Raw genomic sequence first — 17,624 nt, 5'->3', positions numbered from 1 at the left:
TGTTGTCTGATAGAACACTTCTTAATATATAAGTTAATGTGTCTACTCCAATAATTATTCGTTATAGACTTTTATTTTCTTTAAAAACTGGTCATAAACATTCATTCGTTTTATGAACGCTCTTAATTTTTTTATCATCATCATCACCAAACTACAATTACCATACCTCTCTCTCTCTCTCTCTCTTGATTCTTTCGAAAGTTGCGTTAGATGGCACCACATACCACTATCGGAGTATGCAAACGATTAAAATTTTCCCCTATAATCTACTTGGTATCTATCTCTGTCGCGTAAAGCTACAGGCGGCACACGCTCGGATCCCAACCGGCGATCCGTAAAAAAAATATTTGTTTTTGTAAATCAAATAATACTAAATCTAAACATGTAGTAACTACATTTACAAGAACAAATATATTTTTTTTGATGTAGACGACACCATGCTGTCACCTCTGTTGCTAGTGGCATAAAATTAGGGATAAACAGGGGGGAATAGTGACCATCTCGAGGTTAGTTCCTGTTGACGTAATTCAAGAATGGCGTCACTTAATTACATGGAGTTGGGAAATTACTGTAACCAATTTCACGGACTAAAGTCGGACTCATCATCGTTGTATTGTATTGTAACTCTTTATTGTAAATAAACCATATGAAAATTACAACTAACAAGAGAAAGAGACGTACGAGTACAAAGGCGAACCTTTGAACGACCATCATCATCCCAGCCTATTTACGTCCCACTGCTGGGCTCAGACCTCCTCTCAGGATGAGATGGCTTGGGCCGTAGTTCCCACGCGGGCCCAGTGCGGATTGGGAACTTCACACATACCATTGAATTACTTCACATGTCTGTGCAGGTTTCCTCACGATGTTTTCCTTCAGCGTAAAGCTCGCGGTAAATTTCAAATGTAATTACGCACATGAATTTTGAAAAACTCTTAGGTGCGGGCCGGGATTTGAACCTACACGAACCTCTGCTTCAGAGGCGATAGGTCAAACCACGGCATTTTTAAGTCCGACTATTATACATTGAAAACACTTTTCCTAGTTCCCAGCGCTGAACAACTTATTATTTTATGTTAGTGAGGAATTTTGTGTATATTTTTTGTCTATTCCACTATTATAAGTTTCATTGATGGAGCTAGTTGAATTTTTAATGACTCAACAACATTGAGTTGGTATGCGTTAGTGTTTTACCCCCTTATTCATAAAACTTAACAAGCCTATGTTAACTAACAAATGCTTTGTCCCTTTCTAACAAATACAAATGTCGAAGTGACAGATAAGGACAAACGAATTTTAGCGGCATTTTAACTAAAATAGGTTTGATTGTCGTTTATGAATAAGGGGGTTAGAGTGTAAAATATCGGCCATGTGCAGTGCAATTCGGACTCACGCACGCGGGCTTCATACAAATTAGAAAGTTTTTATGTATATCCAGTGTTAGCAGAGCCTCTCTCATGTACAGTCGATCAAATTGAATCATGAGCCTGGGTGGAACCTGTTAATAATCAATTTCACTACGATTTCCTTCAAAAAAGTATGAGATATGAACATGCCATTAGTAGCACAAAGGTTCTACCAGGGTTGACCCAGGGGTCGTGATTTAATTTGTTTGACTGTACGCAGTGTGGGATAATTTTAAAAGATTACTGACATAAATAGACACTAACCCCTTATTCATAAACGACAATTATTTTAGTTAAAATGCCGCTAAAATTCGTTTGTCCTTATCTGTCACTTCGACATTTGTATTTGTTAGAAAGGGACAAAGCATTTGTTAGTTAACATAGGCTTGTTAAGTTTATGAATAAGGGGTTATAAATTATTAATTATTTATCGAACTTAACCAGAGCTCATCTTCAGAGCAACACAACCGTACACCATGCTACCAGATGTTAGACACCAGATCAGTCAGTTGTCAGAAGTGATCTAACATCCTGGTAGCATGGTGTGCGGTTGTGTTGCTCTGAAGATGAACTCTGTTTGAGTTCGAAACGGGTCAGTGTATTTTGTTGGTGGTGATAGGTGAATTTGTGTGTGTTCTTACAATGTGGAGGTGGAGGAACTGCATGAAAACGCATATTTTGCAAAAGCTTAACTATCATATAAGGTAGCGGGTAAGCAAAGAAATTCTTTTAGTTTTTAAAGACCGGTTTTTAAAGAAAATAAAAGTCTATAACGAATAATTATTGGAGTAGACACATTAACTTATCAATGAACTAAATACACACACATCACATTTGATATGGACCTCCGCAAAGTACCGCCTGATACAATAAATTATTTAATTTTTAAATTTGGTAAGAATGTCTGCAAAAAGACACTTGGAGAAGTTACTGAAATGAATGACACTGAAAATTTAACTATCATACAAATTGGACATGGTTCAGCTATATTATATGATTTAATACTCGTAATACCGACTTTGTCTTTCATTGGAATGACTACTACAGGCATTGCGGTTTGGGAGAAGCCACTACGCATTGTGTATAGACTTTTATTGTGGTTATTCCATCAACGTCATTTTAGTTCAGACTTTAACGGGACTAATTTTCCCTCATAGACTACTGTACACTACCATGAGTTTACAGTGACTGTACTCGATAGCGACGGGGTAAATTATTTATATGGAGAATTGTACAGCGCCTCTACAAATAGTTTACGCCGTCGCTATCGAGTACGGTCACTGTAGTCACGGTAGTGGTACTGTTTTTTATTGTATTGGATTAGGTGTTACTTTACGCGGGTTCATTGTATTGTATTGTATTGTAACTCTTGTACATATGTAACATATTGCATAGACAAAGATAAGTAGCTATCGCCAGGTCACGGGTGAGCAAAACAAATTGTTTACAATCCATTGTTGTTGTTATATAGTTAGTTTACTTATAGGTGTTGGATCTCTGCCACATAACATAACACTATAAGCATGGGCGTACACGGAGGGGGCAGGGGAGGGCAGCTGCTTCCCCCCCCCCTGAAATTGTATGTTCTACAATATATTATGCCCCGTTTACCTATGAAGCAGGATCCCTTGCGGGTGTTTACCCTACACACAACATATACCTTGTGTTTCATGTAGGTGCCTTTGTATAGTGTGTATGACAAAACAAGCGCGGGCGATCTGACCTAAAAAAAACTGACTGCCCCAGCCCTAGGCCAGAAGTTTGACTATAAGTATTCAGTCGATTAGTTACTTACCAGAAAATTGTTAACCTAAGTACCTAAATATCTGATTATAATTATAAAAACCACCTAGTTTAAAATGAAGCATATGCGTGAATTTTCAACAGACTTCATAAAAAGGAGGAGGTTCTCAATTCGTCTGTACCTACCTACTATGTTTTTTTGTGTGTTTGTGACGCTATTACTCTGCCAGTTGTGAGCCAAATTTCAAAATTCTTTTTTTATTCTAAAGGAATACTTCCGAGGTCCCATCGACACCAAGTTAGGATCTGATGATGGGATCTTAGAGAACCCTCGAATTTTAAAACACACCTATAGAGATTTTGGGCATTTTTAATACCATGTGCAAGTATTTACATTCAGAATGTATCATTTGGTGAACTGGACCTGAGAAAGAAGACCGTAGGACCGTGTACTCTGTTATAAAATAATATATTAATGTCGTGTTTGAGCTTAATGGAATCGTTGTGAGATGCACTTTGGCTACAAATCACTAAAAAACAAGAAAAAAAAACTGACTTCGTAAATCTATGATTGGTTTTTTGGAGTCTTTTTGTATTTTTTATTTTCAACTCCAAATTTGTTACCTTTACGAGTATCCCGTGAAACCATATCGAAAATACAAACTGAGACATGGATGCTCAGAAAAACCAGAAAAAGAGACCAGCGCTGGGAATCGAACCCAGGTCCTCAGCAATCCGTGCTGCGTGCTATAACCCCTACATCACTGCTGGACAGGAATCTAGACACGATTTTTTTTCCCTTTTTTTTATCAGTTTGTATTTTCGATATGGATATTTCGATAGATCTAGAAAATATTTTTCTACTAGTTTAAAGTTGGTGCCTCAGCACGCGCCAGCAGGAGTGATTGAAGACTAATATATAGTACTATGTTGTAGGTGAGGTAGACGACTAATAGTTCCACTCCTGCTGGCTCGTGCTGAGGCATCGACTTCAAACGAGTAGAAAGTTATTTTCTAGGTTTTTGAAGCCAGTTCCATTTTATTGTTAAAAAAGAAATTCTCTTTTGTAGATGCATCATTTGAATATTCGATTTTCAAAGCGTGTTAAAATGAAGAAAGACAGAATATATTTAGGTCTTTATTTACACAAAATGCTGGTCAGCTGTATTACTTAAGACCTAGCCAGTATGTACGTGTCGAGGTCAAAGATATCTTTGTACTTTAGTAGGAACCTTGTCATTGTATCTATGCCTTATGCCAATTTTATAGAAAAATTCAAATACGAAATAAGAACGACAAGGTACGAAATTGTAAGATTCTTATCTTTGTCCTCGACTGTACTGTCGAACGAATCAGGTCGAATCAATCTTTGGATCAGACCAGGGATCTTTCCTTGACAAAAGTATGGGATGTCAACATGACATTAGTAGCAAAAAGGTTCCATCCTGGCACCACGATTCAGTTTGTTCAACTGTATGACCCTGAACAGACCGTTAATGATGTCTAAATATGTGATTTTATCAAATTTAAATAAACTTTAATTATCATAATTTGAAAAAGTATTCAGAATAAATTTTATTAAATTATTTTAGTATAAAAAAATCAGTAGGTAGAAATTAAATGTTGTAAACTTTCGCAATTCTCACTCATAACTAATATTTCGGGACTATATCACGAGTATAAAATTACTTCGACGTTTTGACTGCATCGCAGCGGAAGTGGTTGCGAGTTGACTCAATGTAAATGCAACGTTGCAATATTGTTGCAATGTGTTCGAAACGTCGAGATAATTTTAACAATAATAATAGTAGTCGTGACTAAATCTCGAAATATATTATCGATTACACATTTGTTTAAAAGGAGTGTATATGGATATGGATACGGTGCATTTACCCCACGAATTAATATCCGGCACTTCACTAATCAGTCTGCCATTGCGTTGCCTCACATCTGTATAGGTAGGTAGCTGCTATCCCTTTCTCTCGCTCTCTAAAACCTGACCTATCTCTCTCTCTCTGGTCTTTTGTATAAAAGTTTGTTTAAGTTTTACATAAATATTGAAATATTTTGAACATGAAACTACCGTGAGACTCACTCATATTAAATGATATTGTAACGGATAACGTATGGTAACGAGTAGTGTGCGTGTTGCGGCAGCCGCCGAGTCGCGTGCTCCTGAGAAGAAGGGCTACACGCTACGAAATAGCCCGGAACATGTCGAGCTAAACTCGGTTTAAGGCGTGAGTTATCCGTTACAATATCATTTATTGAAATATTATAGTTCTAATCCTTATCGTTCACTCCGCATTCGCAGTCAACGGGAAAAGTAACATTAATATTAGTAAATGAAGATTTCTTGCTGTCTAACACACATAAATTAACAGAACTAAATTTCGTTTTGCATGATGGTCTGTTTCCTGAAAATTTGTAGTCCCGCAAACACCCGGCTCCCTCGTTTCTAAAAATAGAAAAACTACGTGGAAATATGAAACTTGAATGACAATATTCCTTATCCTTACGAAAATGAAACTCCCAATCCTATAATGGAGTGAAAAAGAAGCCAAGGTTTGTACGTTTTAATTTTTGAAATAAAATTATAATTTAGCAAAATAAAATAACCCAAGATTTTTTGCTGAGTCTCCTTTTTGTTGATTGTACTTGCATGGCTCCATTGGGCCACTGGATGTGCGCCAAATTTAAAATAAAAATCACTATCCGTGTAATTTGTATACACATTCCCAAAGACACCTAGACAAATGAAATTAAATAAAACCTTTTAAATAAATATGAAATTTACCGAGCAACTGGATATTTTTAAAGAAAAAAAATATTAAAATGTAAATAAATACACATTTCATCAGAATTCAACAGTTGATATCGTATGATTCGATTAATACACTTTATCACGCCATGCCCAAGAGGACGATAGAAAATTAAATATTGTATAAGTAGGATGGAGAAACATTTTTAAAAATTCAATAAGATCAAGCTTTGTAAAACGCTTGTACGATTGCATTTGTTTCTTTTTTTACAATAAAGAGTTTATATACTTACATATACATAAATGAGTTTAAGTTTATTACCTGCATGTTACAGACGGGATAGTTTGCTTGTAAAAGTCCGATTGGATAACAAGATGTCTTGTTTCATTGTAAATGGCTACGAATGGCTGGATAAGCTGAAAATATACAAAAAAACGGAGTAGATTTTAATAATAACTTTCAGCAGATACAGGTGACATTTTAAAAGTTGTACATTGCAGTTTACCCTAAAAAACTGTGAAACCTAGTTCTTAGTCCTTACTTTCTTTCGTTGTAAAAGTTTATCACGAAGATACTGCTTTCAAACGATTCGGCCGCCTATTATTTATCTCGTATAAATTCCCCATGTACCTGTTCTCTGTATCGTTACTATTTGTGGTGTTCAATGAAGAGTCAATTATGCTCGTAACGCTTAGGGCCTGTTTCATCACGGATATCAGTGATGCCGTCTCTTTTTGTTTTGTCCGAATAAACAAAGACGGCATTAGGTACTTTTATCTGACACTTAAGGTTAGTCGACAATTGGTGAAATACGAGTAGGCCCTTAGTAATAATATTATATAAAATTATATTTTTAGTCGCTAGATTGTTTATTGTACCTAATTGTAACATGCCGAAGATCTAGCTCAATGGGTTAGTAACAGCCTATTCACTAAGGTCTAGAATAGGTCTAAATTATATTTATCAGGGAAAACAGACGATGAATGCGAGTTCCTTAGCACTCCGCACTGTAGAGGATGAAGGTAAGCAAATTAATTGGGTGCGTTAATTAATTAATTTTCTATCAAAACAACAACCATGGATCAACGAAACTAGATTCATAGTCACCTACTTTACGTCACTTAAGGAAAACAAATAGGTAGGCAAGTTTGATATATTTTGAATCCTCTTAATTCCAACAAAAAACAAAACATTGAAGCTGATGTTCACAAGCCAGAACTGAAGTAAACAAACCCCACCAAATTAACACAAACACGGTATATTTTAGGATCAAGAGTAATGGTGCATTCCAGCGTTAACGGGGAAAAATAGACTCAAGGTTTGCATAGATATAGATTAATTGCTAGTTACTAACAAACGAAGCTAATAAAAGAGATGTTAAAATAAAATAGGCTAGTGCAGGGATCGGCTACCTAAGTTGTAAGAGTCAAAAATTTAAATTTACAAAATTTCTAAGTTGTTATAGAGCCACAATTTTTCTCTTGCCAACAAGAAATAGCACTTCCATAAATAAAGTTTGGAAATAAAGAGCCGCAGGCTGCCGACCCCTGGCCTAGTGTCCTTAAAACTAATAAGTCAGTCAGCTACATGATCAGAAAATATTGGGCATACGTTATGTGCCCAATATTTTCAAAAGAAAATATTTTCTTTTGCCAATTAAACAAACAAAATGATGAAGATGTAATTGGGCATTTCTATCTACCGTTGTACCCTGAGTTTATCTCTCTGATTTCAACAAACTTTGGGACGTGGAATCAGTCCATGATTCCGAGCTGGAAAAATAGGGTCTCCAGATGTGTCCCCAAAATATTGTATGGATTTGTCCGTTTTGTTGCGATTTTTTCAAATAACTTTCATAACAAAACGGACACATCCATACAATATTTTGGGGACACACCTGGAGACCCTGTTTTTCCAGCTTGGAACCATGGACTAAGTCTACCTCCCAAATTTTGTTGAAATCGGAGAGATAAACTCAGGGTACTACAATAGATAAAAATGCCAAATTAAAGTTCCACGAGAAGTCATAATACTGTGCGACGCTTTTTAGCACGTCGTAATTGATGTCAGGGGTTCGAGTCCAGAACTTTGATGCGCTTCATCTTTGACATTTATGTTTGATTGTCAAAAAAAAAATACGAGTGTAACTACGGACCAATCAGATTATATATTTTTATCCAGAAAATTACTCAATTGTAGCCTCGGTTTAGAATTTAAGAAAGTTTAAACTTTAAAAAAAAAAAAGAAAATGACTAAAGCACCTTTAGCGAGGAGGTGCAGCTGTTTCTTTCGTCGAAGTTTTCGGTTGCCTGTTCATAATGCCTTTTTGGTCTTGATTGCTGTAACAATACCTTCGATTAGTGAATAAATTGCTTTTCATTCTGATTTGATTTAATCCTATACTACTTAATATTTGAGAAAGTTTGTGAGTGAGTGAGTAAAGTTTGTGAGTGAGTGAGTATGTTTGTTACTTCTTCACGCTGAAACGGCTAGACGGATTTAGATGAAATTTTGTAAAAAGTTAGTTTATAACCTGCATTAAACCATAGGATGCTTTTTATCCCGATATTCCCACGGGATAGGGATAAAATCTCGAACTAATAACCGCTGCGCTTAGAGTCATGAATTTTGATATGTAGATAGCTGGACATCTGGAATAACGCATAGGCTACTTTTTATCCCGATATTCCCACGGGATAGGGATAAAATCTCGAAATAACAACCGCTAGGTTTAGAGTCATGAAATTTGGCATGGTTGTTTTAATTTAACGTCAATGAAAACCACGATGTAATTTTAGGGAATTCCCACGAGAATTTAATAATGATTTACGCGTGAGAACCCGCGGGTAAACGCTATTATAAAATAATTTTTACTTACAATTTGACGAGCCACCCTGTCCACAGCATCTGAAGGGTAATCAATCGGCTTCGTAAGGCATAATTCGCGCCCCAAACAGTCAGCAGGTAATGTTATTGGAAAACCTATAGGAATTGGAAATAATTGTTATAGGATCGTAAAACATACTCGTAATGTGCACTTTTTCAAAAAACTGTGCTTTTTAGAAGGACCATTATCTTTAAAAATTACACCTCATAATGCACCTCTCACACTTTTTACTCGACTGCGAAGAAGGAGGGTTATTAGATGGTGTCATCATCATCATCACCAGCCGGAAGACGGCCACTGCTGAACAAAGGCCTCCCCCTTAGAACGCCACAATGAACGACAACTCGCCACTAGCATCCACAACCGATGGCGGTTAGATGGTGTATTTTCCTGATAAAGCGCTTTTCTCAAAATAAAATAGTATACATTTTTTTGCAATAAGTAAGTAGGTAATTTCACGATCTTTCTTAAATTTCCCCGAAGACTTGTTTTGAGAAAGACTACGAGAAAGACTATGTACAATGCAATGTGCGCGATTCTAGAAAGAACCAGTTTCAGAAAAAGTGCACACATTTTCTTTTCAGGGCACACCCGTTTAGAGAGTTTTGATTCGAGGAAAGTATACTTTTGAGAAAGGTCACAGTTAAGGAAAGTGTGTCTTATAATTCAAAGCAGAATACCTATAATTATCAATTAGTGTCAAACATAAAAATAATTTGTACGTGTGGCTTATCAAAATCACACCAGTTAAATTACCATTCGAAGTTGAAAATAATATTATTATTTGTATAACTACTAAATTACTGTCAAAGACCCTCCTTTCCGTCTTTGACTACCTGAATCATCATCATCATCATCAGCCCGAAGACGTCCACTGCTGGACAAAGGCCTTCCCTTAGAACGACAATGAACGACAACTCGCCACTTGATGTCACAGTAGGCCATCGTCTTTCGTTTCGATTGATCAAGTATATATTTTAATCAACTTCTTTCATTGATAAGTGTATATGGAACGTTGTCATGCAAGTTGTAGCTCATACCCAAACGCAATGCCATAATGCCATGACCGTATTTACCTTGGCGTGCTTTATATTAAACGAAGTCTTACCCTTTGTAGAATCATCTGCGTCGGAATTTACTTCGCGTGCGTGTGCTGTTAATAGCACGGACCACTGGAATAAGAAAAACATGGGTCACTGTGATCTGATCACTTAAATGTAAACAAAACTATAAAATCTTAATGCCATAACAAGAGAATATAATATTATACGAGTATATTTAGTATAAATATTTGTTATGCTAATTGTTGTTTATTTTGTGTATTTATTTATATGTTAATTATATTCTCAACGACATACATTACTGAGCTTGAAAGCATCCCTTTTAGGGCTAAGTCCGCCTTTGTACCTACTCTTTTTGTTTTGTTGTTTTCTTTTTTGTATTATTTTGTGTTTTATGTACCAGAAAGTATTTACATACATACATATAAAGCCATATATTTATATTATTCCTAACTCAGCACTCTTTTATAAGCAACCAAATTCTCAAATATAGGATTATTGAGAAGATTGTGGTTCAGAAAAAGGATTACAATTAGGTAAGTAATGCATGAAAATCGTGATCGTACGTTGGGTTATATAAGTCATGAAAATCAAGAGGCTCAGACTGCAATGTACTATAAAAGTTGCAGAAAATGCTCAAAAATATAGGAATTTTCTACAAAATTTCCGAAAACTTTCACGAGCACTCAAATCAAGTTTCTATTCGTAATTATTACTACGGTAGACTGTTGAAATATTTGAAATAACTAATGAATGAGCCATATACTAATTTTTCAAGTATAAAATTTTAATTTCGCAACTTTTGGAAAATGCAAAAACAAACGCCAAAAAAAATTCAACGATACTTAAGCTTATTCTTTTCATGGTTTTTTTTCAATTGATAATAATGATGATTATGAAGCAATATTTGGCATTGCACCTATTATCCTACAGGATATAAACTGCGATCAAAATTCTTATTCAAGGATAAGTAATCGAAAGAATAAAGTATTTACCAAGCAAATGACCAGAGCGTTCATCACGACGACAACCCAACGAGGAAACTTGACGAGTGTTTGGGTATGACTTTTATAATGCTCTTTTATACTGCCAAACTCCTATTCCCTAGCACAGTATAAACCCAGTAGGTAAGTTTAAGCTTTGCACTTGATCTAGCACGCCCACCCTTTCCCCTGGTATGGGTGTGTCGGCCGGGAATTTACGGAATGACGTAATGACTGCCTACTTAAAAATGGTATGCGATTGAGCGCGAATTTGCTTCAATTAGTTACCTACCTATACCTACCTACCTACTGGAGTAACACTGGTCGTCTTTAGCGATCGATTCTGGTAGAGATTTAGTTTAATTAAGTTAAATTACTATGAATTCCACTGTAAACTTCTGCAACAATCCCTAGATTTGATCGAAATTGGAACTAAGATAACAAATGAATTCGTTAGTACAGTCAAGGGCAAAGATACAAAAATATGTATACACGACTTTATGCACTTAACTTTAACGCCATGTATACAAATATTTTTGCAACTTTGGCCGTGTCGATATCTTTGCCCTTGACTTTACAACGCCGTTCAATTGTGAAGTAAACTAATGTTAACTAATTTATTAAAAATATTAAAAGTGCCATTTGAAAGAAAAGACTTGAAGTACCTGGTAAAACTAGGTTGCCTCTAATATTGCCGTCTGTTTGATTTCAAGCTGCTAAATTTGTAATCTGAGAGGTCTCAATCGAACTCTGGATACCTTACTTTCCAATATTCGTACGTTTAGGATTTCCGTTAGGAACAAATCATTTTCTTACACTAATCCCCTTCATAAATAATATATTCCTTCCAATGTATTGACAACTCACAAGGAAAAGGAGAGGTAAAAGGAGAAATAACGCCGGGAAACTTCGCTCTACGGTATCTCTTTATGTTTCCTTGAAATACGGCGTGTAACCTTTTCAACAGTTGATAAGGCTGCACATTCATTACAGCTGTATGATGCAGCTAAGCGGTTTGCGAGAAAAATTACCCATAGGAAACCCATGCTGGTGCTAGTTGGGAGCTAATTTTTTAAATTGGTGCTTAATACAAAATACGAGTAAATTTGTAGATAATTATGGTTATATTCAGTTGTATCGACTAGCTAAAAAAATTGTTTTAGCTTATGATAGTTTGCCGATACGTTGCCAGCCTTCCTCATGTGCCAGCAATTTCACCAGCTATCTTACTCTACAAGCAGAACAGCACAGTAAGCACAGCTGCTAGCGATCGAATTTCTATTCGACTTAGCAAGTAGTGCAAGAGTAGAGTAGTGTAGCCTTCGTTTAGGCGCCATATGGTAAGGGGTGCTTTTTTCCAGTTTCTAGCGAAAATAAAATTGACAAGATTTCATATTTCTAAGAATATAATTTGATTCGTTCTCTGTATTCTGTTTGGAAAGAGGAAGACGCTGATATTTTTAAAATTTCGCTACGATTATTAATTAATTTAATACATTTTTTTATAATTGGCTTATTCTAAAAGGGCATAACTCCAAAACTACCACACTAGATCCATTACTTTTGTCTAGTCTCCATTAAAAAAAAAAGATCACGTAAATCTGACGTTAACAGCTCCTTTTTCTGGTGAAAAAGGCAAAGCAATCATATCTATTCTGTGGTAGTGTTGGCAAATTCAGATATATTTTTAATTTTTTTGTATTTTTTTAAATATGGACCATTATCATATGGTGGCGCCTTTTGAGGGGCACGAACCGGTGTTAACAATCTCGCTCTACTTTGATCAAGGGCTGGAGTCAGCGCTGGTGGTAGCAATTTGATCGGACTTCGCACAAGGTTTTGCCATCCGCAATTTTTCCTAGTACTGCGCAGGCACCGGCTTACTGAACACTGGAAAAACAAGCTTATGTCTTATTCTTGGGTGCGCATTTTTTCATATACTTAGGTAACTTTTTAAGTCCTATTATCGGAAGTCCGAAAATGTTTCTCATACCATTTTAGATCATAACGATCACTCTTCATATTGTTTTTTAATAATAACGATCGAAATCGAAACTCATATCATCAGAATTCATAATATCACTAATCTAATCATACTTACACCTCGTTTATACTAATATTGGTTTCCATATATTTTTCTTATACTAACGATCGAAACTCCTAATCATTTTTATTCATAACGCCAATATTCATAACGTTGTTAATACTTAATCATGAGTGTTATTTACCCGCATTATCAACGCGCAGGGACTTGGAAAATTTTTGATGATGCGAAATGATATATTTAAGGAATGACTTCGACTTAGGTACGACGACGAGCGAAGCGAGAAGGAGTGTTAGGTAGAACTGTGACCCTACAGCGCGCGAGCCGAGCGAGCGAAGCGAGCATGCCGCGGCAGCGGCCGGCGACGCGCCAGGACCGAACATATTTTTCAACTAATACTAATATAATATAAATAATTAACGATATAAGTAAATCTTATTTTGAATAGGTACTCGTAGTTACCGTTATGAAAAACAATATCATGAGTTCAAATGTTTTCTTATTAATCCCATTATTAATAAGAAAATTATGATATTTGTCTGTTATTAAGGAAATTTTTCTGAAAAACAACATTATGAGTTGAGATGTGTTCTTAGTAATGACATTATGAGTACAAAAAATGAACACTGTTTGTTGAGTTCCGATGTTAGTAATAAAAATTTATGAACAAAAAAAGTATGAGGAAAAAAATATGAAGAGTGATTATTATGAACACAAATCGGTAGTAAAATAAAAAATAGGAATAAGAGTTTTATGAGAGTCAATATCGACCCCTTATTCTTATTCAGTAGAAGCATAATAATTATATGCAGTTGCCATTGCGAATTAAACGTACTCCGTCCGTACAGAGTTCACTCCACGCTAGCAATGAAAGGCGGCCATATTGGCAGATTTTTTCCTGGCACACCGCTTATAGCACAAAGCTCTAGTGGATGAACCTTTATAATTGAGTCGACGTTCCACTCAGTCAGTTAGTAGTAAATTGGGATTTTCAATTCTGTCGTTTTCCGTCACTTACTAGATACTTTTTTACGTTCAAGGAAAAAAAACATTATATTTATTAGAATTATGACTAGGTATTTACTTTTTATTTCATTAAAAAGTTTGTCAGCTTGTTTGCTTCGTATTTATTATACGAAGACCTGGCAACAGAATGCGATGTATGTGGTTAACCACTGGTTTAAAATTAGGATCTTACAGCAAAATTATGGAATATTAGCAAGTTAATTCGTGTCTATGAATAATAAAATTGATAACTCATTTGCGAGAATAATAAATAATTATGTACTAATTTAATATTATAATTTATTATGTGTCCAGAATAGACTGGATTTTGTTTGTGTCTCTTTTGTCCTGCTAAATATTGTCACGTAGCCTACGGATTTCTTTTGTCACAAGAATCCATATCATGTCATAAAATTATAAAATGTTATTATTACTATTAAGATTAATTGGGTCGATCAACTTGTACGACGTTGCCATGGTTACGTCCCTTGGATAACTCTTTAAAACTACGAGTTTCGATATGTTTTCTGTGGTTAAAATTCATCGAGTATAAATTTTTGTCATAGTTACAAAGTCATAGACTATCTCCTAAGCATATTAGTCGGATTTATCAAAGCAGTTTTTTTAAGAAACTGTCATTGTTGTCTCTTGGACAACGAGACAGAATAACAAACAAGAAAAAGTTGATTGAACCAATTAATCAAAACGTCAATTACCTATAATATTAATACTTCGACGACTGGCAAGAGGCTGCGCACGATCTGGACAGATGGCGTGCTCTCGTTTCGGAGGCCAAGACCCTCTTTGGGTCCCTGAGCCAAATTAGTTAGTTAGTTATGTATATGCAGTCTTAATTAAAACCAGCTTAATGTTCTAAAAAGTCCTAAAATTTGGAGAATATTGAATCGATTTTGCGCGGACATCGGGGAATTCACATCGCTAATTCGCTCTTGAGACGTCATAGTAGATATAAAAAAGTGACACGGTTGGTTTTTATACAGATTGAGGTGTTTGCGTTATCTAGTGTAATCTATATCTGTGGGTCCATTTGATATATTATGACATTTGGGTCACAACTGTGATTTGTCGAATAATTATATGAGCCAATAACAAGACAACATCAAACGAACCTCTCGATGCAAATGGATATCATCTAGCGATATTTTGCCTGTCAAGACTCTCATCGCTAATAGTAGATTAGAGCCTACATCGATCTTCACCGGTCTGATAATAGGATGAAATGTATTTATAATAAATTTAGTATATAAGAAAATATATTAGAAATGTTTTTGCTAAAAAAAATCTGGACAGGCTACTTTTATTCCATTATTAGACCGGTGAAGATCGATTTAAGTTCGGGTATTGGACCATAATGCACCTAGCATCTGGTACATCTGTAACATCTGGTAGCATGGTGTAAGGTTGTGTTGTTTTGAAGATGAGCTCTGTTTGAGTTCGAAACGCGTCAGTGTAGTGTGGTGGTGGTGATCGATGGGTTTGTGTGATTTGTGTGTGTTCTTACAGTGTGGAGGTGGAGGAACTGCATGAACACGCATATCTTGCATAAACTGAGCTATCGGTTGCGAGTGAGCAAAGAAATTCTTTTAGTTCATTCATAATGCACCTTGTTGGAAAACAACATAAAATAAAGTTTTAACATGAATCAAATTAGATTCAATGTCAAAATACCTATATATTGTTGTTCCTGTTATTTGAAACGCCCCGTCCTTAGCCTATTTTTCCGTCAATGGTGTTTTATAGGTAACCTACCTACATAATATAAAAGCGACAGTAAAATATAAACATACAGTAATACTAGGTATTCTACGAATTTAAGTAATGTTTTGGAACAAAATCGGCATGAACTGAAACCAATAAAATTAATGTAATGACTGAAAACACATTGGTAACATTTTTAACCGACTTCAAAAAAGGAGGAGGTTCTATGTTCCAATGTTTGTATTTTTTTTATGTATGTTCGCCGATTACTCAGTCAATTGTGAACCGATTATCATTTTTTTTTTTATTTGAAAGGGTACTCTTCTCACCAAGTCAAGATCTGATGATGGGATCCTAGGGAAATCGAGGGCAAACCTCAAATTTTATAGGCACGACTATGGCGATTTTGGCACTTTTAGCATATGAGCATTTACATTCAGAAAGTATCATTTGGTAAACTGGACCTGATGAAGAAGGCCGTAGATGACCAATAGAACTCGCCAAATCTAAGTAATGCTCGACCGTCTATAAACGATCATTATTAATATACCTTGATAAGCGACCAAGAAGGAGCTTTAAGTTAATGATTCTTTCGAACTGATTTGATGCTGAAGCCGGAAAGTAGGCAACGGAACTCTGTTATAAAACAATGTAACTAAGCCGTGTTTGGGCATTATGGAATCGTTGTGAGATGTACTTTGGCTACGAATCAATAAAAAGGGAGAAATAAAGATTTTTTTTAACAAAAAGTAATGTCGTAGGTACAGTATTGAGCACGCATCTAGTCTCGGTAGTTTTATCGGAACGCTCATTTTGGACATAACGTGCCACCATCATTTTCGTGGTAAAAATTTTACGTCAATATGAAGCAGAAGCGTAACAGAGAACATATCGTATCTATTTGTTTCTCAAGCTTGTTTGCTTGCTCAGATGCGTAGTACAGTTTCATTTCAATGCATGAAATAGTAGATTGTTCAACGAGGGAGGAAAAGAACCAATATCACACGAGATACCTTGGCACCCGAGCATATAGTGTGGGTGCCAATATTTCGGGTGTGATATTGGTGTTATTCCCGAGTTAAACACTGCTTTTCAATTTAAGTAGGTATTATGAGAAAAAAATGTATCGAATATAAAAATAACTAAAATTAATACAAAAAAAAAGCATAATTCATCAAGAACGACGTCAAATTTGTTTAAACATCGGTTGATCGGTTGGTCGGTCGGTAGGGTCAAAGTGATCATTGTAAAAAAATCGACTTTATTGTTAAGCAATAATTAATTTAACAAAATTTAAAAATGTTCAATTTTATGTTTAAAGACAAACAGTACATAAAATAGGTACTAAATTAGTCAATTTATTTGTAAAATTACTAAGTTATCAAATTGAACCAAGGAGTGAAGCTGTAATATAGAAATAGACTGTGGACATTATTTAATACCACCTTTTAATACACCTTTTAATCATTTACCTACCGATTGTTTTTTTCGATTTCTTATTTATATAAGAAACTAATAAAAATAAATTAATAATATTTTTCTAGCCTTATAATTTTTGTACTATGACTAAGATTAAGACAAACTCATTTTGTACAATATATTATTATATGCCGTATGAGCTGAATACGTATATGTTCCATTGACATATTATCCAATGAGAGCCATCTCTGGCTGGATGGCTGGCTGGTATTATCTACTAACTCGTTCATCTATCTATTGCTTACGTTCCAACCTCTACAACAATGTACAGTCGGCTCCCTAACTTATGTATCCACTTTTCATACTAGTTGTATAGAAAAGTGGGTACTTAACTATGTTAGGGCACCGACTGTACTATATTTTTAGTATTCCACACCTCAGTCGGCGAAAATGGAACCCATATAAGATCACTTTGTTGTCCGTTCGTGTGTCAACACCCTTTTCCTCAGAAACACGTGGAGGTATCAAAATAAAATTTACATATATATCAAATATTCAAGTGTGATTTAATTAGTTCGGTAGTATTTGTATGTCC

The 17,624-nt window shown here is 35.4% G+C and overlaps 1 protein-coding gene across 1 annotated transcript; it reads right to left on the bottom strand.

Annotated features, from left to right (window-relative positions):
• Nucleotides 1-5,285: 5,285 nt before the first annotated feature.
• LOC141427018 (uncharacterized) lies at nucleotides 5,286-10,900 on the bottom strand. Its single transcript, XM_074086238.1, has 6 exons — nucleotides 10,855-10,900; nucleotides 9,907-9,970; nucleotides 8,790-8,893; nucleotides 8,173-8,250; nucleotides 6,233-6,327; nucleotides 5,286-5,607 (listed from the first exon to the last, which is right to left on the bottom strand). The coding sequence occupies exons 1-6, from the start codon at nucleotides 10,876-10,878 to the stop codon at nucleotides 5,433-5,435; spliced, it is 540 nt and encodes a 179-aa protein (XP_073942339.1). The 5' UTR covers nucleotides 10,879-10,900; the 3' UTR covers nucleotides 5,286-5,432.
• Between the last annotated feature and the right edge of the window lie 6,724 nt (nucleotides 10,901-17,624).

The sequence above is a fragment of the Choristoneura fumiferana genome, chromosome 4, assembly GCF_025370935.1.
Source record: "Choristoneura fumiferana chromosome 4, NRCan_CFum_1, whole genome shotgun sequence".
NCBI classification, from domain to species: domain Eukaryota; kingdom Metazoa; phylum Arthropoda; class Insecta; order Lepidoptera; family Tortricidae; genus Choristoneura; species Choristoneura fumiferana.
Note: the sequence above shows the minus strand (reverse complement) of the source record. Positions and strands in the feature narration are given on the sequence as shown.